We start from the raw sequence: 26,092 nt of genomic DNA on the forward strand, positions 1-26,092 counted from the left end.
TAAGTAATATTTGTAACGTTTACCTAGATGGCGCCTTCGCATAAAATTATTTTATGTAGGTACTAAACATCTTCTATGACCTTCTCAAAAAATTCTTTTAATATAATTATGTTTATGATTGTATTGCTAATACTACACCTTATTTGATTTATTCGTCAAATTTGAACAATAATATTTTTAATTTACATTTTTTGTTTATTTTTATAATTTGTCAATAATGATTGTACAGTTAAATAATTATTTTTTTGTTTACCTAGATGGCGCCTGCGCATGCAATTTATTTTGTGTAGGTACAAGCGGTGTTTTTGATGGACTCAAAACAGTTTATTTTAATATCATTTAATATAATGATTACTTCACGATTTAAGATTTATGATTTCTTACGAAATTGTTTATACAAACTGGTTTGTTTATTTTTATAACTTTAGAAAATAATTATTTTTTTTAACCTACATTCTACATTCATTGCCTTTAGAGTGGCAATCCTGTTTTTTGACGTTTCATTACGAATCGAGCCAAGATTCGCTCATAGCGAAATTTTTATAGCAATTGTATTGCGTATTATAAGTGTATCAAAATGAATTCGGTTGCACGGGCTGGACATTTGGCCCCATACTTCAAGGCTTCGTCTCAAGTCGTTGCAAATGGCTTGAAGCCTGTGACTGCTGTACATACTCCTGTTGACAAACTGCTCGTGCAGCCTTTACCTAAGACTTCAACGGTGCAATCTTTGCACGGAGCTCTTCCTATTCAGAGCTTGAAACTGAAACATCCTGCTAACTGTAAGTTAAACTACCTTTTCCATGTCTCTTTTAACCCCAAAGATCAATAGTTACTGTGAAAATTAATGTTACATAACACATGTCATTTCCAGTGCCTGTTCAAGTGCGCTTTGCCCACTCTGATATTGCGTATCCAGACTTCTCTTCGTACCGACGCAAGGATACCTTGGACCCCAAATCGAAGGCAAAGGATAATGTTGACAACCGCAACTCTTTCACTTACCTTATCGCTGGAGGTTAGTTTTGTTTTATTTTAGTTTCTTAGCTATTATTTTAACTTATTTAATTTTAATGTTGTATTCTAAAGATTTTAATGCATTAATCACCATTGTTCATGTATTATATTTTCAAAACAATATTAATCAAGTCTTACTTGCATAGACCGCAAAATAAACAAATATTAACTAAATAGTTGTGTAAATTTGGATATAAAAAATGCAATTTTTTTTCAGTAAATAAGTTTAATGTTTTTTTCATCAAAAAATTATGGCACAAAATGATTGAAATTTTTATTTATAAAGGATGTTAAATCTTATAGTATTGCGATTTATTAACTTGTGATTCACTGCCTTTTTCCTTTTTAGAAGGTCATTTTTACTGTATATCTCTGAAATACATAAAATTATTTATTGCTCAAAATAAATTATGAATTAAGTCTAGTTCTTACTAGAAAGAATGTTCTTTTACAAACAAAAGCACATGCTTTTCCAAAGCAAGTTTGTAAAAACTGATATAAGTCATAGTGCCTATTTTGTTTGGTTGCAAGGCTATGTGGTTCTAGAAGAATAAAATAAAAATACAAATAATTATTTTAAATATTCTTTTATTATTATCAATACCTAATTAGTTTCTATAGTGCTAATTTTAATTAACACTTAACTGGCTTTATCAATAAGTCAAATATATCCACAGTATAACAATAGTTTTCACACAGGCAAAATATTTCACTTCATTTAAAAAATATAAGCTTGAAGCTGTCATATGTGCCAGTTTGTGAAAGATGGAACTTTTGCACAATAAAACTATTGTGCTAGAGTAATCTAATTAAAATTTATTTTAATAAAGTGAACAAAATATTAATTATTATATGCAATATCCAATAGTAGTCATTTTTAAAATTCTGGCCTGTGATAGTTAAAATTCATAAAGCCTTTAGGTGTTTTTAACTGTTTTTTATTTGATTCATAACCATAATTAATGATAAAAATCAAGGAAAATAAAATAAATCTGTCATGTCACCAATGTATTTATAATTACATTAATGTATTGCAAGGGCTCTCCTATGAGCTTCCAAAACAGTAATGATAGGATTATATACAATTTGGCTAGGAGAGGGTAAAAATATGGTCTCCTTTCACTTTAACAATTTTACAATTTATGTCATTACCCCAAGCACCATATCTCTTCTCTCCAATGTGATGGACCTGACACTGATATGATAAGTCCATGTAATGTTAAAAAGTTACACCTCTGTGGTACTTGGCCTGCAGTGTGTACTGTTTTTATAATTTTTATCTTTTTATATTATTGTATATTTTTGTCTACATTTATATTTGCACACCTGTATAATGCTTATCTGTGAACCAATCTGGATTGACAATTGTAATATATAAAGTGTGAAATAAAATTGTGATGTAATCAATATTTTACTGAAATATTAATGAATTTCAACAGCCGGTGGTGTTGCTGGAGCTTATGCTGCAAAGTCGGTTGTCACTCATTTCGTATCATCTATGGCTGCTGCTGCTGATGTGTTGGCTTTAGCCAAGATTGAAATCAAACTTGCTGAAATCCCCGAGGGCAAGTCCGTCACCTTCAAGTGGCGTGGAAAACCTCTGTTTATTCGTCACAGGTATACACTTAAGATATTTTATTTAACCACTTTGGTACGAGCGTCTACTATAGTCAACATCCACAGGTGAATGCACACAGCCGGTCAAATAGACACTCGGCATCTCTTGCTTATATTTGTGATGGGATTTTTGTACATTACAAGCGGAGAGACTTATGATGCATCATATTCACCTAATATTATTATAATAAACTCTTATGGCAAAGGTAGGTTAAATTTTTTTTGTTTGAATAATACAGTCAACACTTGGCATGGGTATAGTTTTTGGCAGACATGCACTATACCAAAGTGGTTAAAAATCAATATTGTTCATGGGAAGTAAATAAAGTAGATTCACCATACTAATAATACACTTTTCAATCTTAGCAGTAATCATTGTATTAATATAGTGTTCTAATTAATAACTTTTTAAATAGTATTTATTAATAATAATTTTTTTTGTAAATATTATCATCGGAGGTTTTTGACATTTTATGGACTACTCTTTGAAAAATTTAATTCCAAAGGCTCCTTTTATAAATTGCTTGATAAGACCAATTTTACATCCCATTTTCTATTAATAATTATAGTTTTAGGCCCCTACTAGATAGACAGAAGACATAGTCAAGGTCATGTTAAGTAGCTGGATGTGTGCTGCCTAAGTCCGATCACTATTACAATCGTTGGGAGCGGTCTTGGTCTGGAGTACCCATCGGTTTTAATAATAATGAGGTCAAACTTTGCTTCATTTAAATAAAGGTTTTATAGCTCCCCATTTATATTTTGATCTATTACTAAAGGCTCCATGGTTCATTAGGGAGCAGTACTGTCTTCCCGTAAGACTTTATTTTCCTTTATTGCAATGCTTTCATATTTAAGAACATAGCTTGACTCATTATAAAATTTTCACAGCATAATTGCGATAACCTTTCGGCAAAACCCCATTTATAATCTTATACATTACCAGGTTATGTCTCTAAATTAGTTTATAATTAATTTACGAAAATATTAAACAAAAGATTTTAACAAAACTTTAATACAGCGTAAATGATTTTTAAGCATCAATTCAGCTTTAAATGATTTATCTAGTACTATTTAATGGATTCAGGCGTTACATTGCGGAAGTCCATCCTAAATAAGAAAGGACCAATATCTAGCCACCTCCGCACATGCAGTGGTTGTCGTGCATGAAAGTGCACGACAACCACTATACTGTACCACTGCATGTGCGGAGGTGGCTAGATATTGGTCCTTTCTTATTTATCTAGTACTGTTAGAGGATATTGTGAAAGTAACCAAAAAAAGAATCTGCCCAGTTTGTCATGGGTTCTTGTCAGTTCTAGGTGAATGTGGAAGGAACCCTTGTACCTATAACTAATGTAAAGAATCTGATGTGGATTATGATATGTGTAAATAAATAAACAAACCTATTATAGATGTAATTTTTAATTTTATGACCAACCTGGTATAGATTAAATAGTAAATTATTAATCATTTCTCTTGTAAATAGGAAATAAGATGTTAATATCTCTTTACAGGACAGCTGAAGAGATCTCCACAGAGAAGGCCGTGCCTGTAGACCAGCTTCGTGACCCTCAGTCCGATGAACAGCGTACTCAAGACCCAGAATGGCTTGTTGTTATTGGAGTATGCACTCACTTGGGGTGCGTGCCAGTTGCTAACGCAGGTGACTTTGGTGGCTACTACTGCCCCTGCCACGGCTCTCATTACGACGCGTCAGGACGTATCCGCAAGGGCCCCGCCCCACTCAACCTCGAGGTCCCGCCCTACAACTTTGTGGAGGGTGGCTTGTTAGTCGTAGGTTAAGCGAAATCAATATTTATTAGACAATTTATTTAAATAAACCAATGTCTCTACCCATACATCAATAGTGATTGATCAATAAAATATAATGTGATATTATTTTGTTTTATTATTTCAATGTTCGTTTTTGTTTTCATAAAAATAAATGATTACATACTTTTTGCCTGTTTAATATTATTCCTTTTCGTAATAATATACAAATATATAATACAGCTGGCATTTGACTTCAGAAATTTATTGTCATTCATTCATTCATTGCATTCTGTCATCTTGTTTTAAGCTTAAAAGGAAAAGTATTTGCAAGAATCTTTAAGCTCAAAAAACTAATGCATATGTGTGTAGAAACAATATATATAAATAGTACGAAAATACTAAAGTATAATAAGTAAGATGTTCTTTTTATTATTGCAGATGCATTAGTTATGTAATAATTATTAAGATTAAATTATCTATGCCATGAATAAAAATATTCCTTATATATCAATGCCAGGGAGATGCTTGAGGAGAGGAGTCCCGTTACATATATATTATATTATATACCAATACCAACGCGATCTAATATAGATCCGCCAATACCACTGACATTTTAAGCCTTTTCCAACGTCTGTATATTAATAATGCTGAATAACGTGACGTCTAAACACTTTGTTACTATTAAAAAAGCTGTTGAGAAGAATTTCATTATTAAATTTATTTTTGTACTAAATGGCTGAAACTGTTGTTTATATTATAGTTCACGGGAACAGGCTAAGTATTTATGCATTGTGTATGCATGAATGGTGTTTAAAAATGCCATTGTAACTCAAAATTATTAGATTGTTTAGTGAACTAGTAGATTCTTATCCTTTTAAAATTTTTATGTTACTTGATTTTTTTAAATGTATGTTAACGAGTCTTTCTTTAGTGTTAACTTATAATTTTTACTAGGCACATGACCGTCCTAGATAATAAATATTTTTAAAGTCCCAGATAATAAATATTTATAAAACGATTAAAAACAAGATTTTAATATCTAATAAAAATTTTCTCTTCTAGTAAACAACTAGTTTCATCTGAAAATTAAATATATAAGTTGTAAATTGTAGTTTTATGACAAAGACATTTAGTAAATTTTAATTATCTGTAGAAAAAATTATTTATAACGAAAAACTGGTATTGACTCTGCCATATACAACTATTAGGATAAAAGAATAAAACAAATAAAAAACGATTTATAATTTGTTTTATTTATCGTTATTACCATTTGTTTTAGAATGTTTATAATCTACATAACATCTAATATAGACTACTGTAATTTACATACATTTACAAGAGTTCTAACTGGGAATACAATTTTAATAAGGTACAAGTTTAAATTCGGATACTATGGTAAGGAATTTGTGTGTGGTGGAATGGTTGCTATTTAAAAATATATTATATTTTGATTTGTTACAGTGTATTAGGCCACCGATGAATGCTAAAGGATTTATCTTAATTTTAGAATATCAACTCTATAATTTTGTATAATTATATCAAAACCAAATAAACAAAATCTACATTCCCAGTTTAACAAACGCAAGCTTAGTTTTACAAAGAATGAAATCCGTACGGCTTAAGTAACCAATACAAAGTTGACATTAAAGAAAACTATATTTACAAGTAGGCCTTGAGAAAGGTTACATATTTGGCAAAATAATTTAAATTAAACTAGTTTATTATGTAAATGAGTGAATGAAATTAATCAAATTGTGTACTTTTTATTTATACAATTGTAATGCAAACTGACCACCTTAATGAAAATTTTGAATAAAATATTTAGAAAAATTGGAATACAAAATGACATTTGCCTTTTAAATTATTAAAAAATTTGCAACTTAAGTAATAAAGCTTATTTTAACATTTATACAATGCAAAGGTGAACAATTAAGGATAAATATGAACGAAATATAGCATGATCAGCTGCTTACATCAAATAGCACTTGGTTTAACACTTATAGTAACGAAAACTAATTAAAAATAACGGCGATTTTGTTCTTTTTAATTTATCTTAAGAAAAAAATATACTGACAAACGAGCGAATCTTGCGTGAAATTTAATCACTCGTAAGTACACATTGTAACTAGTGGAATGATCGCTATGGCACAGCAGTTCCGATTTGTTATTCACTAATTAAACACAATCGAATAAGTTAATGTCTGTCGAACAGTGATTGAACACGATTCGTTTGCAATACAGCAGTTTCAGTAAGCACGATCCGGGTAGCTTCCAGTTTGAAATGACAAATCACAGCAAAGTTATTTTGTGTTTGACGTTCAGATGTAACATTAAACATTTCTCTCGTAAAATAATTTTTAGCAAATTACATATATTTGAACACAGAACATCGTGATTTACATTCAATTTGTAGACATATTTTAATAACTATTATTCGGAAAAATATATGAATATTTATTAAATACATCTAGGTGACAAAATACTATCTTAATAATTTCATGAAATAGTTAAACATTTATATACTAATATATTTTTAAGATACAGCAATATGAAAAATCGATTCTATGAGTTTAAATTTTAACGATTGATAATTATGAAAACAAAGATTTTTGTGCGATAAATAAAACGAAAAGGAGCATTACTATCTGTCAAAGTCATAGTCTTGTCAAAATAAATCGTTAGTCGACTCGAAGATCAAAATGTTGGCCCATATGAAAACAACACAAATTCTACACAACCTCGGAAGCTCTTTTTAATATTTAGTGTATTTTACGTTTAGTGACTGGAAGATACCTAGTTTTTCGTGTTTTCGGTCCTATAGTCAAATTCGTGTCCCTCCGTTATAATTTCTAAGGATTTCTTAAATTGAAATCTCATTTCGTTTACGTAGCTAAACAAAAGTCGATTACACCACTCATGAATGTTGCACTTAGTTTCACAGAAATGAGAACGATGCTCTGGTCATTGGTCAAATGAAGTCAAGTCATCAAGGTCTTGATATGCATTATTATTACGACAATGCACAATAAAGTCCAAATTGTTTATACTTTAATCAAAAATTGTTTTTTCATTTTAATGTAGGAATTTATTATCGTATCATCTCATATTTCAAAGAGTTTAGAAATATAATAAATGTGCCAATTCAAAGGAGACAACTAATGATATCTTCAACTAAAGTTACAAAAACATTTTTATTAATGACCTTAATTTGTCATTAATCTACTTTCAAAATATTTAAAATCATCATTAGTATTAACCCAATTACAAAACATTTCTCGACCTTTGATTTGTTACAGTTCTGAAAAAGATTGTTTTTGCTCCTCATTTTATGTAGGATATATACACTAGAGAAACGGAAAATGAAAAACTTTCAATGATTTTACATGACCATACAAATTTGTGCTTTTAATGATTTTGAAGTTACGATTCTATTCAATTTACGCGGTTTTGAGGAAAGGTTTCAGATACACATGAGCCGTGAACAAAAACGGCAAAAAGCGTAGTTAGTAAATAATTAAATGATTTAGGAAAGCATTGATGTACCCATAACTATTTGAGTATCAATGCTTTCATCGAGAAGTGTTAAAGTTTGTTATAGCTATGTATCCTTCCACAAAATATTTGAGTGTTCGGCGTCTTAGTCGTCACTGTCTAAATAGCTGTCAAATTTAAGATCGAAGTCAGTAAAGGAACATTTCGATAGGATAATTCAAGCCATACTGTACCGGAACATCGGCTACTACACTGCCTCTAAAACTCATCCCGGCGACTCAGATAAGAATCTGACGAATACGAATAGGTCTTTGATCGGCTGCAATAGTCAAGAAATACGGGCTAGTCAGATCGTTTAACAAGCATTCGGAAGCGGCGCTAGTGTCGACTGGAATAAGACACGTGACTTAGATAGACTACACAGTTTATGTGTGTCGGCTGAGTTGGCTAACAGTTGGCGGTGTAGACGGGCGCGAGGTCCAGCGTCAGGTGGCGAAGCGCCCGGTCGCGGGAGGCGGATCGTGAAGCCCGCGATGATTTGATGAGCTGAAGCACCATGGCCTTGCAGTCGTGGCAGACCGCCATCTGCACGCCACGTAGTCGCTCAGCCGCGGAGGCACACGTAGCCGTGCGCCCGTACCGCGCCCTGCCAAATCAATAATGGTCACCACTTACACATAAAGCTCAACATAAATGTTCTCAGGAGAAAAATATCTGCTCCTACATTAAATTAACTTTCTCGACTTAGTTTTATATTTACATTGTCATAGAAAACTTGTGTCATAATAGAGAAAACAATATTATTACACAATTGTTCAATAAATTTCTAGACCTAGGCATCATTATGATTTCAATCCGCATGGACATGGGTCTATTCATAGATTTCCAATAGAACCGGTTATCCAGAATCTTTAGACGATCTTAACAAAGTCATCTGTCCACCTTGTTGGTAGACCTTCTACCTTGCGCTTGTCAGTTAGTGGTCTTTACTTCAAAACCATAAGGCCGCAGCGGCCACATCTGTTCCGCTCGTTGTCACTCCTGAACTACTATTGTATTTATGAGACATTAAGTCTCGAGGTGACAACGCTTGCGGTCCAGTGCCATAATGAGAGAACGACATTCCTTAAACGCAAGAAGGAAATGATCTGTAATTATGGTATTGGATAGCGAAATACTTGTTTGCCCAGTCTGATTAGATCAATAACTGGACTTTCGACATTTACTTCCTTAAGGTAAGAAAAGGACAAGATAGTATAGAGAGAGCATGTCATCGATTTCGTTAAGGCGTTTCAGGATGGACACGACCTTCAGAAACAACTAAGAAGCAGTGAATACTGACCTGCGCTCGTGGACGACGCAAGGCATGCTGCCCGGGCCGTCGACTGAGCGTGTCATAGCGTTCGGTGCGCCGAGGTCTGCGAAGCCTAGGGCGGAACCGCCGCGGGAGCCCGGCGCGGACTGCGGGCAAGCCGCGCGCCGCGATACCGGGCTGCTCGGCGCGCTGCCCACCGTGTTGTCCACTGCCACCTGTTAGACCACTCACTTGTAACGCTGATATATGCCCACCTTAAGGCATAGGCCTCACCCAAAGATGCTACGTAACCGGATTTCCACAACTCTTATCTTAGTAATTTCCAGCGACCTTGACAATATCGTCGCACTTACCCTGTTTACAGGCTAATGGTTGCCACTTAAGATACCATACGTAACTCTTAAAGTATAGAATGTTGCTAATGCTGGATAAAATAAAAAAATACTCACGGTGTGTTCAGGCGAGATAAGGCGCGACATGAGGCTGCGCGGAAAGGAGGGCGCTTCGTCCTCCGGCGACGGCTGCAGCGACGGGCTGAGCAGCACCACCGGCACATGCGCGAAGTGCTCCGTCGGTATGCGCATCTATATAAAAAAAACCGCTATTAATATCCACTACAGAGCAGATAGGGGTCATCAAAGGGGTCAAATACTTAATGGAACAATGTTCCAGTATGACGTCACCGGTGACTGGCACTCGGTTAGACACCGTTCCGTTTATGTTCATCGGTGACTGACACTTCATTAGAAACCTGCTGATTACTGCATTGGTGACTGGCACTAACTTACGATGCCTTAGAGATCATCGATGTCTGGCATTTAATAAGCATACAAATGAATAAATACATAAAATTGCGCGACTGTAAACATATCGTTTACACCGTGAACTCAATTTGAAATTCGAAATAGAAAAGCAAAATTATCATAAGGATTTTAAAAAATAAAATTTCGTACATGTACACCATATTTCAAATACTACTAAAATGAATTTAGAGAACACTCATAAGACTAAACTTACCTTCGAACAGCACTTTTGACAGACAGTTTTTTTACACAGTTTGCATTTTTGCCCCCAGGGTCCGAAAATGCCAAATCTTGTTTTCAAACATAGGAAGCATACCTGGAATACAACATTGTACATTACTAATATATCAACAATGAACTTTAACAGAAATTACAATTTAAAATACATCCAGTACAAATGTTTTATATTATCATCTTTCTATACATGAATAAAAGATTTCCACCCGTGTACTGGATCCTGACACTTAAACTGGCAGTGCTACTGGTAGTACTAGTGGAGGATGGATGAATGAAGATGTAAGGATTAAAGGATAACATTAGTAAACATCAGGGAAGGATAGGGCGAGATGGAAGAGGGTCGTGGAGGAAACTAGGACTCATAAAGGGTTGTAGCGACACAGGAAGAAGTACTGGCTCATCACTATATCTCTGGAACCATAAGGCTAAAGCACTCAGAATTTTGAAGGAATATTTCTTTCGGTAAGTAGAGATCAGCTAAGAAATGTACACTTTCAAAGAAGCAGGGAGGGGTGGAGTCGTTTGGTTCCAAAATAATCATTTGTTTCGCTATGCAAAGATCGCGGGGGACATCTTGTTGCTATATAATACACCATCCCTTCAATGTAACATTTTAAAGTGTCTCACTACTTGCCCATGACTAGCTTACAGTCGCTTAAGGCACGAGCAACCCAGCGCGTGTTACTCGCAGGCTTTAAGGTTCTATAGTGTAGACATGGACCAACAAGCATAGCGAAGTACATCTGTAAAATATCGTCGGAAGATGTTGGCCACTTTCAACCGATTCCATTGGAAATCTTTACGGGAGACCTATGTGCAGCAGTTACCGTCTTTATCCGAATTAATTATAAACTTCAAATTTTTTATTGTAGTGTTAAAGCGATCAACGTACCCTTCTCTTCTCCACATCCTCCTTAACCCTGCCCTCGACGGGGAAAGCCTCCAGATCGGCTTTCGTCAGTACAGATCTGATGTGGACTATCTCTTCCAGCGTCAGAGAGAGACGGTCGTCCGACATAATTGCTTCTTGCCATTGTTTCTGAGAAAAATTTAAAAAAAATTGAACGTTGAAGCATCATACAGACTAATAATCTAGGAAACCGCTTCAGAGATTTTGTTAAATATTGAGGTATTTTGAAATGTAATTTAATTTCATAGTTGTACTAGACGAAACTTGCATATTAAATAAAACTAGAACTAAATTAATACAAAACACCATTCACTACAAATTCTACTAACAATATGAGTATGACACAATATGAATATGAAAAACAAAATAAAGAAAAAAAAGGAGTACAGTCAAATGCATGAATGACATTCTTTAATTAAAGATACTTTATTTAACATTTATTTTTGAATAAATATCTTTAATGCACTCGATTGTACATATTTAAATGCATGCAAATAATAGCTCATGCGATATTATTTATAAAATTTGAAATAGTACACGTATATTAGAAAAATATATCAGATTAATGTAGTATGCAGTCATAAAAACACACACGGTAGCCTGATAAAAATTATTTGAAATAACAATTATGTCATTGTATTATTGGCATTGTTTAATAATCATGCAACGAATAAAAAAGAGTCCATAAAGATATAGTTATTTAAAAAAAAAAACCTAATTCGAAACAAATAAAGTCCAAACAAACAAACTTTTACCAATTATCGTAAATCAAACAAATATCTCTATTTCAAGAATACTCGATGGCACAACCATCAAATCTAATCTGCAACTATTTGTATTTTATAATATACACTCACAACATATTTGTCTGATGATTATTATACGACGTAGTTGATCAGATAAAGGATAACAGAACGCATATTTTAAGAAAGTTGAAGAGTTGGCTTATAATGGAAACGACTTTTGTTTAAAAAATCCCTTGGTGCAAATTAGAAATAAGATAATAAAAACAGCAAAAATATTATCTATCGAGTAAATTTAAAAATCAATTTGATTGATAAAATGAGCGCAGTGTCACTTGGTTACGGAAACCAGCTCAGTAATTTCTTAAAACTACTTCCATAGTTATTTAGCTAAAAAATATGCATCCGATTATCCGACCACTAGTCAAAATAACAACTTACCCGATTTCACATACCTCAAGGTAAACTGAACGCTAAAAGTAGGTAGCACAAAGTCGAAAATACAAAACTCAAAGTTTAGCATCTACTCACATGCGTGCTATTAGGGCTGCCACTAACCGACTTGATGAGCTCGTCCTGGAGCGAAGATCGTGACCAGGACAACTCGCCCAGCTGTGCGTCCAAGTCGCTACTGGCGAGGGACGCAGCGCCAGTGCACGATGCACGCGAGCCTGGCCTTTAATACGAATATAAATAAAATATATTATTCATTACAATATTATCATCATTTCACTTCTGGATATAGGCTTCCAGAACAGATTTCATCTGACCCTTACCACTGTGTAAATCGGTAGTATTTGGTCTTTTGCATAAGATTACTCGCATTAATACTAACATATAAGAGTAAGCGGATTGAGGAAAAACATCCGAGCATGTATCTGTACCCTTTTAAAGGCGTGATCACTAGTATACGCGAATAAAGCGCAAGAAAGATTTTAAATAAAATGTATTGTAACTGAAGCAGCTAGCAATACAAAGCATTTATGTGAGTTAGTGAATGTTACTTATATACACGGGCACGGTGCATCGAACATTCAACACACTTATACTCATGACACGGCAGTCGCGCCCGCCTAGTCCGCGTTCAAGCGAGGGCGGACTAGAGAGGTCCATATCACTCCCGACCACCGAGTAGTCCTCGCTTCGCATAACTTACGCTAAACCTCATTCACTACACAATACACATGCGTAGGTGTATCCGAGTGGATATAGTCTCTCTTCGTGCTTTCGTCGTTGTAGCTGGGGTACGATCACCCAGCGTAAATTTTAGTCCGTGGACCTCCTGTTTCAACGGACTTAATTTCAATAAAGCTGTACAAAGCTTAAATCAGTGAGCAGCATAGCTTCAAACACATCAATTGCAATTATGTCCATATGGGCGCGGCTTGTCGCTAAAAATTACTATTCTTTATTTAATGTATAATTAACCATTTTTACACTTCAGAATGTAATCTCAATAAATAATATGGCTCATCGGTGGGTCGTAATGCAACGTGTTAGGTAAAACAGTCTAATTTTAGAAACATTACATTCAAGTTATTTTATTGGTCTAACTTTTAATAAAACCTCATATATTTAAAAATTATTTTTAAATTACCTGGAGTGGGGTAAAGATTGCGCCCCATCGGTGGGTGGGCAGGCGTGAGCGACGGTATGACGTCGCATCGAAGCGCGCCGAGACGGGCACTGTGTTGCCAGGTCGTATGCTGAAAACATAACAATATTTTTATACCACAAAAAACAATATTTTAAAAATAAAATAAGAACGACGAACGAATTTTTTATTATGTAAATGTTTAAATGTAAATTAACAACTGCAACAACGATGAAAATATTTATCGAAAGTGAGATTATATTGTTATAAATATATGCAAATGCTAATTAGCTTGCTATTAACGTAATTAAAAGCAAAACTATTACAATTATTAATGATTGATGATTGCTAAATATAATGCAATGAACCTTGCATCTGATTTTGTAACCTATTTATGCGTTTTTGTGATTTAATAATTACAAAATAATACGTTTATATATGTAATTAAGATATAACAGATTTAATATATTTATCTTAGACAAGCCACTAAAATTTTTACTTCATAATTAAGTCGTTCTAATTTCTGACGTTATAATAAACTTTTTAATGTATATAATTTTTATTTTTCCTTCTCAAATCACTAATATTGTCAGGGTGTTGTATTAAGCAATGAGTTAGGTTTTTTTCATATATTAAAAAAGGTATGATAAATTAAAACATATTAAACATTGGATTTGATCTATCCACATTAATCGTCACAGGTTTTTCTTGCTGTAAACAACTTATTCGATATTATGTTTGTGCTTCGTCACCTGAGACGTAGAAAAAAGCGTTTTAGATGAGAACGACGTCACACCGCAAAAATAAATCCTCTTTAGTTGTTTTGAAAATATAGACAATTAAACCGAACAAAAATTTACATATAAAATAAATAATATTAGCGTAAAAGCTGCGATTCTACAGTTGTACGTGAATATATAATAAACGTGAAAGAATGCAATTACGAAGCGTATTTGTACAGTCAGCGTCAAAATTGCAATAACAATAAAATGATAGATTGAAATGAATCAACAGTTAATTAAGTACTTTTATAAATGTATAATATTTTATATATTATATTGAATATGCGACATGTAATGCAACTTTGGAAAATAAATATATTATTTCCGGTAAGTCATTTTGTTTAAGGGCCAGTTTACAATTTATTTTCTTTAGTTTTATGAATCAGTAATAATTTTGACTGAAATATTTTGTAAACAAAGAATGTAATTTTCATCTACAAAAATCAAAGTGACAATTTTTTTCTTTCTTGAAAACCTCATTATTAGTCTATCGTAGAAACTAATGTTTGGTGTACTCTTAACTTTACAAATAAATAAGGAGTTTCCGCAGTTAGAAAGCATGAAATACTTTATGACATTTGAAATTATTTTACCGCCAAAAACAAAGAATGATTTCTAATTGACGTAAGGCTGGTTTAAAAAAAGAGGCAAAAGTAAAAGGCATCGAGACATGCAGCCTAATGCGTAAGGCGGTCATACACTCGAGCGTCTCGTCGCAGAACTGATGATACTCGTGGTGGGAGATGCGCGTGCGTGGCGGCGCACGTGGCGCCTCGCCCGCACTCGGCCCGGACGCGCCCGGGGGAGCGGTGGGAGAGAGTATCATACTTTAACCTTTTATTATTAATATACTTATCTCTAATATCCACAACAAATACTAGAGCATATTACTACTGCACTTTTATTTGAAAAACTACCAGTTTAATTTTTTTTATCAACCACATTCTTTTTCGGTATATGGTATATGCACGGGAAGAAGTTAATTAGACTATGGTTTTTATTATAAATATCATTCCTGTTACTCTATTACTTACACAGCTAAACTGACATATTTATTAAAAAAAATTAGATTACGTATCTTAAATTTTTGTACCACAGTAGATCTAATTTAAACTTTTAGTTTGTTACGGTAGTTGAAGTGATAGTTTACAACACTATATTTCGTTATATTAATTTTTTTTTGTTTTTTTTTTCTCTTTCTATTCTTTTTATCTCTTTTCGTGTTAAAAAGTAATGCAATGTTCGTTTGAAAACTTGGAGATTATTTATATTACCCTGAAGCCTTACAGACATAACATGCGTATTACTTATATGTGCATCGATCGATTTATAAATCCTACTGGTGTATCGATAGTTCGATTTGGCGTTGAGCGTTCGCAGCGTAAAGCGAGGGTAGCACTCGTGTGGTAAGTGTCAAGCCATTTACGGCTATTGCGAAGAGACTATAACGGTTATTTTGCTTTGCAGCTCATCATTGTCTTATACCAACTGTGTAGGTTGTTAGCTCAGATTAGTACCAGTTCTCTTCCAGGGTTTGGGCGCCGGCTGCTGTGGAGCCATGTGCCTTGGGAATGGCTGTGGCACGCAGGTCTCTGGACTGATGCATGTTTCGGTGTCGTCTTCGTCTTCATCGTCCTGCAAACAGTATGATTATGAAGCATTGGTTTCTTTAAAAATACCTGAATTAAAAAAAAAACACACATAGAAGTTTAAATCAACAAGTCAATTTTATTATTATACTTATATTTCACGGAATATCACTGTGGCCTTACTGTTATTTACAGATTCTGTGGGCTTGAGGGTTTAGAGCGTAGAGGGCGCTGAACTTCGTAAGGTCATCGGTCTCATTTAACGTAGTAAGGCTCAAGAACTTCCTTGGGAGCCTCTGTTTGGGATGCTACAAATTAATAATTTTGAGGCCGTCGAGCTATTAGTTCAATTAAGCGGGTGTAGCGTGGCCTGGTGTCGTCATTCGGTACGCGTTTAGCATAGGGCTAAGGGTACGGAGCGGCCGATACTTCCTCGTCTCGCTGCGCCTATAGTTATTTTACTTGTCGATAAGCTTTTCGGTAGCCTAGGCGGATGCTACATGGGGTAATTTGAGGCAAAGATCTCCGACGGATATCGTTAGTGTTGTTATACGAAATCTATTTATGATTCGTATTTTCATAACAGGGTCGAACTTCAGATAGAACACTTATTGTTATCAGATTTTGGTAAATTTCCCTAATACAAAATTTCTCTTCGTGGTAAAAATTGTTACGGATTCTTGAGTGTACACCACGGACAGGCAAGTGCGTCGTTCAATGGATGAACAACTTCGTTAAGTTTTTCTGGCAAAGGCAATGTTGCATACATTGTCTTCAGAAAAACTTAGGCCTCTTTCAATCGGTTCTATTTTGAATTTATGGAAATACAGATGTCCTAGAGTGAATGTCTTGTGACTGAAATGCTGATGATAACTAATATAATGTCCCCTGAGATAAGCGACGTTGTGTTGCAAAAGATATAATATTGTGATGAAAAAGTAGGTTAAATTTATTTATACAATGTAAATTCTTGATTTATTCTTTTAAATCAATTTCATTCCCTTCAAAGTATTACCCGTCCGATAAAACAACCATTTTCAAACGCTTTGTTCAGTCCTCAAAACAGTCTGAATGGACTTTTTCCAGTATAACCTTTAAGACCTACTTCGATTCGGTTTTGATCTTCTCAATCGTATTAAAAAGGTGTCCGGGCATTGTCCTTTTGAGTTTGTTGAATAGCCAGAAATCGGACAGGGCGAAATCAGGCGAATACGTTGGATGCGGAATGATACGAGTCGAGTCTTTCAAGTTTGGCATCAATAGAGACGACGCGTTTAAAACACAAAACATCCTTCAAAATGGTATGGGCTGAATTAAATGATATTTCAACTTATGACAAACAGATGCTTGCCAAAGATCATGACAAGTCAGTCAATGACAGTCTTACCAATCTAGGAAAAAATACCTGCCTTCCTAATGGCAGGAAGTTATAAATGAAAATTTCACCTTACTTTTTGATTACATTATATATGTAAATTATCTCAAATTCCTATGCGCATTGCTTCTGTCATGAGCTGTCATATTACTTACCATTACATGTTACTTTCTAGTATATAAAAATAAGGAGAAAGCGCACTGAAATTAGCGCGCGTTCACTTGTGCATACTAATGTAATTTCTTGTTCAAGGGTTTTTCCCTTCTAAGGAAAGTAATTTACGTTTATTTTTAATTCCAAATTGTTTAAGCAATCTCACTTAAAATTTCTCAAAAGTCCCTAAAGTCAAAGAGAGAGAGATATTCTCTTTTTATTGTTAAGTAGATAAAAAAATGTTTGATACCAAGAAGACTAATACCAATGCTCTCATTATAACACTATCTGCCCTGACAAACTCCGTACTGTAAAAAATTTCTGGCCAGATGCAGTGCAATAAGACGTATTCCACTATCACTTTATTTATTAAGTCATTGTCTTAATGTTAACAATGATTATTTACAAACATCTTTGTTTGTTCGGCCATTAGATAGAGGTAATAAGCTCAGCGGTAGAGTACTGAGACTTGCGACCGAAGGTTGCGGGTTCAATTCCAGAGATACAATTTTGTGTAATTGATACTTTGAGCGTTTATAATAAAGGATTGCCATTGCTTATAAACAAGTTTCCAAAGGATAGGCAGCATCGTCTGCTACCATAATACCCCACTGTGATAGCCAACCCGCCTGCCAAAGATCGCGATTATGTATATATATTATATATACCTCCATAGATATATTTGGGGAAGGCCTGTCTTGCAATGTACGTAAATAGGCTCAAGCTATGATATCTATAGTAATTTAATTTCTTTTCATATTGACACTAATCGATCATATAATTTTTTTTGCTGTACTATTTTTTTATATATTTTTTTAGTGCTGATCCATCACATGTATCAATTTGAAGTTGAAATTTTTTGTGGCCTTTACTTTAGATATATATATATCTACAATTTACAAACATATTTCTATATGAAATATATAATGTCAAGAACAATATCGGTGTTAATTGTGTATACTAAAAGTTACTTCTATGTCCTTTTCTTTGAGATACATTTTAAATCGTAAACAATACGAACAATGTAGAAAGTAAAACGACAAAGACGTCGTTAGTAAAATTGTTCTAAGATAGTTGAACCTTGACCTGGAAACTGTTCTAAAAATATCAACCCTGGATGTATAAAGTTCTTGGACTAGTTTTATAGACTTTCCGAGAAGTGCCAATTTAAGTGGACATATATAGAGACTTTTAGTTTATAGTAACAGCTGTAGAAAATTCTAAAACTTTTATTCACACGTTGGATTTACACTGTTAAACAGCATAATATACAATTGTAAGTCGAACATATAATTATAAATATTGTGATAGATAAAATATGTAACAAAACGTAATAGAAATTTGTTTTAAATATTATTTAAAATTTCACATTTTATACATACATTAAGTAATGGTGGATTTAATTGTCAATAAACATTTACGACGACACATAGTAGATATAACAGTGGTAGCCAAGCGGTAGAGGACTGAGACTTGAAATCGTAGTTCGCGGGTTCGATTCTCGGGATATAATCTTATATAACTCACATTTTGTGCAGTAAATATATAGAATTGACATTGCCCAAAAACAAGTTTCCAGAGGATGGCTAACAGCGTCCTCTGCGTACCATAATACAGCACAGCGATCGTCGACGCACCTGCTAACCGTATATATCTCCATAGATATCTAAGGGGAGGGTTTTGCTTTGCAGTGGGCGTCTGTAGTCGTTGTCAAATAATTATAAGAATAAATGAATTAATAATTTGAAGAGGAAGTATTAGAAATATGTAATAGAGAGTAGTTAAAAAAATCTCTCCGCTCGCGATATAAGCAGTAAATACTTTTATGATTACTTAGTTATTTAATCACCAAGCCAGTTTTCAAATAGAAAGAGAAAACTATAATTATCGACACGCCATCTCAGCTTAATCGCAGACTTGGCTGCACATAAGGCATGCTATAATAGATTCTACGGAGATCCGGATTCCATATGAGCGTATATAGACAGGTTTGTATGACATTAAATGACACATACGATAAGAAAAGATATTAATAGTTATACAGGGTAATATGTTATGTATATACCAGGTTTAAAGGAGTGAATGTACAACTCAATTGCTGTCAATTAATTTATGGTACATTTAATCGACAAATCAAAGGTTTCAGAACTATTAAGTAATGTAGTGATAAAAATAATAATCGCTTTCAAAATTCGTATCACTACATATTAATTTATCACAATTATTGTTTACTATCTGTCTTTGCAGACTTTAATTTTGCCAGAAGTTACATGTTTGTCGTATTCCTATAGAATAAAGAAATTCATGTAAGACAAAAGTTTTAGAGTGATCACTTAAATTTATACAGGACTGTTTGAAATACGTGTAAAAGTTTTCTTTCTTTTTTTTTTATAAAGTTAAGTAAATAAATTCGCTATATTAACGAGTAAAATCATTGGAGAAATAGATTGTACTTTAAGTGCACGTATCGAAGTTGCTGCGACTTATTGTCATAGTATGCATATGCCTTTATTCCGATAATTAAATATAAATATGGACCTCAAGACGTTTTATAAGATGAAAACTAAAACAGTATTCATAGCTGTAACTTCAGGACATTTTGACTCTATAGCTTGCAGCATCTTAACGCTAACTAATCTAAGAAAGAAAAAACGTAAGTATAAATAGAGGAATGGCGGCTTCTTTTTTTAACTTTCGAATTAAAAAAGGGAGCCGCCATTATATATAAGCGAATATTCAATCGTATATAAAAGGACTAAAAAGAAATGTGGCGGTTATCAAATAACACTGCTTTCTGGATTCTTAATTTTTGATACGCGAATCTCGAAGCTATGTCCATGTTAATATTTACCTTTAACATAATTTTCCGTAAGTCTCTTCGTCTATTAAAATCACTGGCCATCATAGTGGTCAACTTTATTGTATGTTAAAAAAGCTATTGATTTATATAGATTATTAATATTTATATCATTCGAATATAAAATCTTCGAGGAAGTTCTATATCCAACACAGGACGTCTTACGAATAAAATGTTGATAATAATGAAATGTATATTACATTTTATATGTCGTTATTACTCATCCAATTACTTATGAATAGTACGCAATTCATTTACGAACACTTGAGAGATATACCGATCTAACCTTTAAACATCAATAACCCTAACACAGCAGTGAGGCTAGAGATACGATTAGAGATATAAAAGCCAATTACATCGCCCCCGTCTTTATTTCTGTTACACGAGTAGCGTATTTCCGTTTTTCCGATCACGCTATACATTAATGGTTTAATAATAATAATTTTTACGTTTATACATATTAGTACAATATTCAAATCTAGGTTTAAAGTGTAAATAATCAAATTATTAACATACTAAAGACAATACCGAAAAATTACGCATATAACAGTACATAACGAAAGTAAACTTCTAATTACTATATACTCTTTCCTTAGAACGAAGACGAGATAAGGTATATGGTAATTACCATTTGTTTTTTTTTAATAATTATTAAAAAAAACATTTTCAGTTGTCTTTAATGCCTTATGTAAAGCCTCGATGCGATGAGCAGTACAAAGTAAATTGATGTTGTACATAATTTTGTATTATAACAGCTTAGGTAGCGCACAAGCAGCTAGTCACTTACTGTGATATATTAGCAGCTGGCTAGAAAAAGTAGACAAGTGTCAATGTCATCTGTCCTCATATATCTCGTGTGCATCTTGTTAATTGCGATCTCCCAGTCTTACGGACTTTACCTTAGGTATTATCTAGCACTTCCGCGCAATTTATGTAACCATCTAAATATTTTTGGGTTATGTACAAAAACTAAGGGCTTTCTTAGAAGGGGCTCCACACGTTATTTATTTCACCGGGTTATGAAGTCGCCAAGCTAGAAAGTTCAATTAAGCAGACGCTAAATAGAGTGATTAGGCAAAGTCTACCGAGTGAGGAAATTAGCGTTCGCATTTACTATTCCAAATATAGCAGTTTATAGCAGAAGTTTTATAGCAGATAAGCGTTTAATTGACAACTTATTCTCATAAGAGTTACTAATTAAAAATAAACAAAGCTTCATTTTCTAATGATAAATTCAGTTCCGTTTATAAAATATATAAAAGCAGAACCGTTCCGGTTGCGGCACAGTTAGCGACCCTACAATCTGAACGGCCGTGACGTTTCCTATTTTTTTTTGTAGACGTCGAGAGTCACTGTGTACTTTTACGGAAGCCGCACCCGACTGACGGCCCGGTTTAGTTCTTCTAGTACAACAAAGACACTTAACAAATAAATGAGACAGTACAACATGATTATTTATTCACAGCGTGGGTATTTGTTATACTCGTAAGTTTTAAATGGATGAATTTATAATTTATTTGCATGTCAATGGTTTTCTTAATAAAGTAAAGAGTTAATAAAATTCGGATTACTGCATACTAAAATTATTTTTGCTATGCTATTTATCTCTGCAAACTTTGTACTGAGAGTAATTATTTGTCTGTCGCATTCTAAAAGTTTTAGAGTGATTACTTCGGACAGGTCAATTGTAAATAGGTGTAAAAGCTGTAAAGATTCTTGCTGGCTTTTATAACTTTTAAAACTATAACTAATCAAACTGTATTTAACTTATACTAAACTATTACTAAACTTAAATAATATAATAATTTCATAATTTTGTTATTTATATCTTTAAATTGAAATTTAAAAGATTTATATTTACTTTATAAATCTTATATCAATAACTATCAATTTATTATTAAAAAAGTTGCCCAAGTGTTTATGTTATAAAGTGTTTTCGAATATCAGCGTTAAACATCGAAGATTTTAAAGACAGTAGTGTATAGATTATTAGCAAATACATGATAATATGACAGAAAAAAAACTCGGTCAAATACGTGCTTATTGTGACAAAAAGTCACTTCTTGCACATCTTATGTAGATCCTTGTCCGGGCGGGAAATAATAAGCATGGAATAACATTAAACGTTTTGAAAGATTGTATACTCTTCAAAATTGAAAACGTAAACGTTGCTTTTCAATTTTATGAAATGTATCTTCCCGTTTAGGGGTTATTAAGGTCGAGAATTCTGTCGCATCACAAAACTAGGTCGCGGAAACCTTGCGAGTGCTTGCACAAGTGTACCTAACTGTTTACTTTCTACAGGATATTTATGAACCGTTAGGAGTCGGTTATTAGTCACTTTAATAAGTGTCACTTAGTAAATTGGACATTGTTTTCATTTTTAATCTGTTAACAACGTGTCAATAAACTAAACATGGCTCGGGATTTCTCTGCGCGATTGGATCAAGAATGTTGAGATCCGTAGATCAACGGATGTAACCGCCCAACCACCTAACATAGACCAAGGACCGTGGACAAATAATCTTGTTTAGGTTGTCGAAAGACGCGGAACACAGGCCACTTCAACGGGAGACGGCTCTTGTATGCTTATCAGCTGCCAGCATAAACTTTTAAAAATGTATAAATATAAATATTATAAAATTCTAAAAAGCGTTATTCGAATTAAATTTGTAAAAACTACAGTATTACTGACTACGGAGTCAGTAATACTGTAGTTTTTTTTATCTAAATTTGTCAAACACAACAAACAAACCGGGAAGGATTTTGTATTACAAACCGACACCTACAAAGCAATTCTTACGAGGAAATTTAACATTTACGATGTCCTGAGACCGGAATACATTAGATTAAATAATTACAAAAAAAAGTTATAAAGCTAATGTCTCATTGAATCACATTAAATTTCAATAAATTATCCCACACCGTACTTGAACACACAAATGCGTAACATCGAAAGGCAAGCAGAATCGAAATTAAATTTCATTTAAGCGAAATAATGTAGGTAATAATAAAAACAGAGTGGCTTATCAACAACGTTACCAAAAGCCTCTCTGACTACTTCATTAATCTGTACACATTTTTCTCTTTTATAGTGCTTCAGTTTTATTGTCTGTTTATACTTGCAACTACGACCTCCTTTTGAAATACCTTCGTACGGACTGAAAGTTTGAAGTTGTCTCAATATGACAGTCGAATACGATGGCCTGGTTTTATGTTTGTTTATGTCAATGCTTCCCAATGGTGTATGATACATACATACATGATATATGCCATGCTATTCGGTAAAAGTACGAAATTACTTCATATTTATTACAATATTAATAATATTAATTCATATCATAATGCATATAGGAACCTTGAAGAATGTCAGAAGAATTAAGATGCCGAATCTGATAGAAACCAGAATTATAATGAACGTTTAGGTACCCAACTAAATTTAAACAGGATTCAAACAATAAACTTGATATATTAAGTAGTACTAAACATTTTATTTTGTTAATAAAATTAATTTAAATAACAATATGTTATAGCTATTTAGAATAATGTAGCTATGTATTGTTTATTACAATTTAACTACCTAATTTTAGATTTAAAAATATGTCAGAAATGAAGAAAAGTATAAAAAATTTATATTAGTATATATAAGTTTTGATGATTGAAAAAAAACATTAACTGGCCAAAGATCACTCATTTTTAATTAAAAATGATCTGGATTAAGAAAATAAATAATCAAAAATAATTTATGGTTAGAAGTTAATATAAAAAACTAAACGAAATTGCAGAATACAAAAATGTACCGGCAACAGCCAACAATCCGTTGTTCGCTATGGTGTCTGATTAGTCTGCGAGATATAAAAAAATGGTAATCTTAATCCTAGGCTTTAGTATAGGGGTACTTAATTTACCTAACTCAAAACATATCACTACCCTCAGGCTCTCATTTTATGTACAAAAATCGTTTCGTTTTCACATTAAAAAAATTAAAAGATCTAAATGGACAGTCATCTTGGCTGGGTGCTTCCTCGCTCGATAAAAAAAACCAGACCATTGACAATTCTATGACGCAATAACATGTCGCACACGGGTACGGGTGTGTCGGTAATTACATCTCTTCAGTGTTGCAATAAAGCTTGAAATGTTCAACCCGAAACATGACAAGCGGTTTTAATGTTGCCATAATACCGCATAAACTTTGTTAATTATAACATTTATTTTCCATTAGGGGCCGTCCATAAAATACGTCACATTCAATTTCACTTGTAAACCTCGCCTCTTCCTACCCTTAAACTTAAACATATATATTTTTATTCCTTGGTATTAAACAAAAAAAATCCCGAATCATTTGCCATCGTTTTGTTCATTGTGGCGCAATAAGCTAACCGTCTGAACGGTAATTCTAAAATAATAGATAATCTCATTCAAATGTGGTTTTTGAAATACCATTCTCAATATAAATATTCATTTTTTTTCATATTCGGTGAACATCAGTGCTATCAACCTTTACAGCTTCTGCAAGTACGTCGTATTCAGAAGTAGCGGATTAGAAAGACGTGGCTAAAGAGGATCTATGAGCAAAAAAAAAAATATATTCAAAATGGCAGTGATCTTTTAGACATGGTGTCGTGGGTTGTTATAATTATGTTATAAATATGAAATAGTACACAATTGTTGCGAAAACATTTCTAATTTCTTAATTTTCCAAAAACTGCAGTAACCATAAAAAGCAGTTATTAAATTCAAAATATTTAGATTTTAACAAAAAAAAAACTCATTCAAAATTAATTAATAATTTTTTGTAATGAAATTTGAATCATCACTCTTTATTGGCTTTAAAAATATTGTAATTAAACGGAAACGAAATTCAAAATTGTTTCAAATAAATTTACCAGCCAGGCCGGCTAAACAAAACAACTTAGCGGCAGTCTGAGTGAAGCCGGTCTAGATTTTAAGGACTTTATAGTAGACCGTGCGTTCAAACGTCAGATAAACACGCTGTTACACTATATTGATAAAATTACTCACAGGTTTTAAATTACATCATTACGAAAACAATAACCTGGATTACGTCCTATATGCTCTCTCTCAGAACAGGACTATATATGTGGAACTTTACAAGGTCAATAACTAATATTCATTTATTTCGGTCACGCTCGATCGACGACATTAATGTCCCGTGGAGTCATCGACTCGAGCGTAACGCGGTATTTCATCGTTTTTTCTTTACATTTATTAAAACCTCATTGGTCTCCAACTGAACGCGATGAGAAAAGAACTGTTAAATAATCATCTATTTTGAAAAGCACTACATTTTTTAGAATCTTAGTATAATGTATTCTAAGGAGATCGTATAAACAAGTTTAAATACGCAATTATATTCTTACGCGAGTTCCTAATAATATGGTAAGGAAAGAAATTTCAAAATTTGAATTTCTACATCTCTTTCGACCCATAGATGCGCTCTGTAACGTTATTTATTTGAGATATACCATAATAGCCGCGCTGGGCATGTGGGTTGGTGATCGCAGTGTGGTATTATGGTGCGCAAAGGACGCTGCTACCCATCATCTGAAAACTTGTTTGCGAGTATTGATAATCCTGTATAATGTTAATCTTATTTATATAAGATTGTATTCCTGGAATTGAACCCGCGACTTACGATTGCAAGTCTCAATTCTGTACCGCAGGTCTAACACTGCTCACGTTTTCTACATATTCAAATTAATTATTGTTTACCGTCGGCACCTGTAAATTGTACTGCCAAAAGATAGTAGACTTTTGCATACCTTTAAAAAATAATGTTAAATTTTTCAGTGTGATCACTTTGTATTG

The 26,092-nt window shown here is 33.4% G+C and overlaps 2 protein-coding genes across 3 annotated transcripts in view; one reads left to right on the plus strand and one right to left on the minus strand.

Annotated features, from left to right (window-relative positions):
• The first annotated feature begins 490 nt into the window (after positions 1-490).
• On the plus strand, positions 491-4,533 carry RFeSP (Rieske iron-sulfur protein). The gene is made up of 4 exons (XM_068765022.1): positions 491-782; positions 875-1,018; positions 2,457-2,634; positions 4,152-4,533. The coding sequence occupies exons 1-4, from the start codon at positions 578-580 to the stop codon at positions 4,438-4,440; spliced, it is 816 nt and encodes a 271-aa protein (XP_068621123.1). The 5' UTR covers positions 491-577; the 3' UTR covers positions 4,441-4,533.
• A 1,152-nt stretch (positions 4,534-5,685) lies between these two features.
• Positions 5,686-26,092, minus strand: part of spir (spire type actin nucleation factor) — a 220,097-nt gene continuing 199,690 nt past the window's right edge. The window contains exons 10-17 of one of the 2 annotated variants that reach the window (XM_068765506.1): positions 15,804-15,921; positions 13,508-13,616; positions 12,469-12,586; positions 11,150-11,296; positions 10,235-10,336; positions 9,667-9,801; positions 9,245-9,432; positions 5,686-8,548 (exon numbers count right to left, since the gene is read on the minus strand). In XM_068765506.1, the coding sequence (XP_068621607.1) occupies positions 8,350-8,548; positions 9,245-9,432; positions 9,667-9,801; positions 10,235-10,336; positions 11,150-11,296; positions 12,469-12,586; positions 13,508-13,616; positions 15,804-15,921 (1,116 nt within the window). In that variant the 3' untranslated portion in view covers positions 5,686-8,349. Of the gene's footprint in view, positions 8,549-9,244; positions 9,433-9,666; positions 9,802-10,234; positions 10,337-11,149; positions 11,297-12,441; positions 12,587-13,507; positions 13,617-15,803; positions 15,922-26,092 lie in introns of both variants that reach the window. The other variant, XM_068765505.1, reaches the window with a different exon arrangement.

Source organism: Battus philenor, unplaced genomic scaffold (genome assembly GCF_028537555.1).
Source record: "Battus philenor isolate CCGP_79_NKW_IND1 unplaced genomic scaffold, ilBatPhil1.0.hap1 SCAF_2, whole genome shotgun sequence".
In the NCBI taxonomy this organism is placed as follows: domain Eukaryota; kingdom Metazoa; phylum Arthropoda; class Insecta; order Lepidoptera; family Papilionidae; genus Battus; species Battus philenor.

What these genes read in the sequence shown, in the direction of transcription:
- RFeSP (XM_068765022.1), top strand. Translation starts at nt 578, where the DNA reads ATGAATTCGGTTGCACGGGCTGGACATTTGGCCCCATACTTCAAGGCT. An exon ending in ACTGAAACATCCTGCTAACT is followed by an intron (nt 783 to 874) that starts GTAAGTTAAACT and finishes TGTCATTTCCAG; the next exon opens with TGCCTGTTCAAGTGCGCTTT. An exon ending in CCTCTGTTTATTCGTCACAG is followed by an intron (nt 2,635 to 4,151) that starts GTATACACTTAA and finishes ATCTCTTTACAG; the next exon opens with GACAGCTGAAGAGATCTCCA.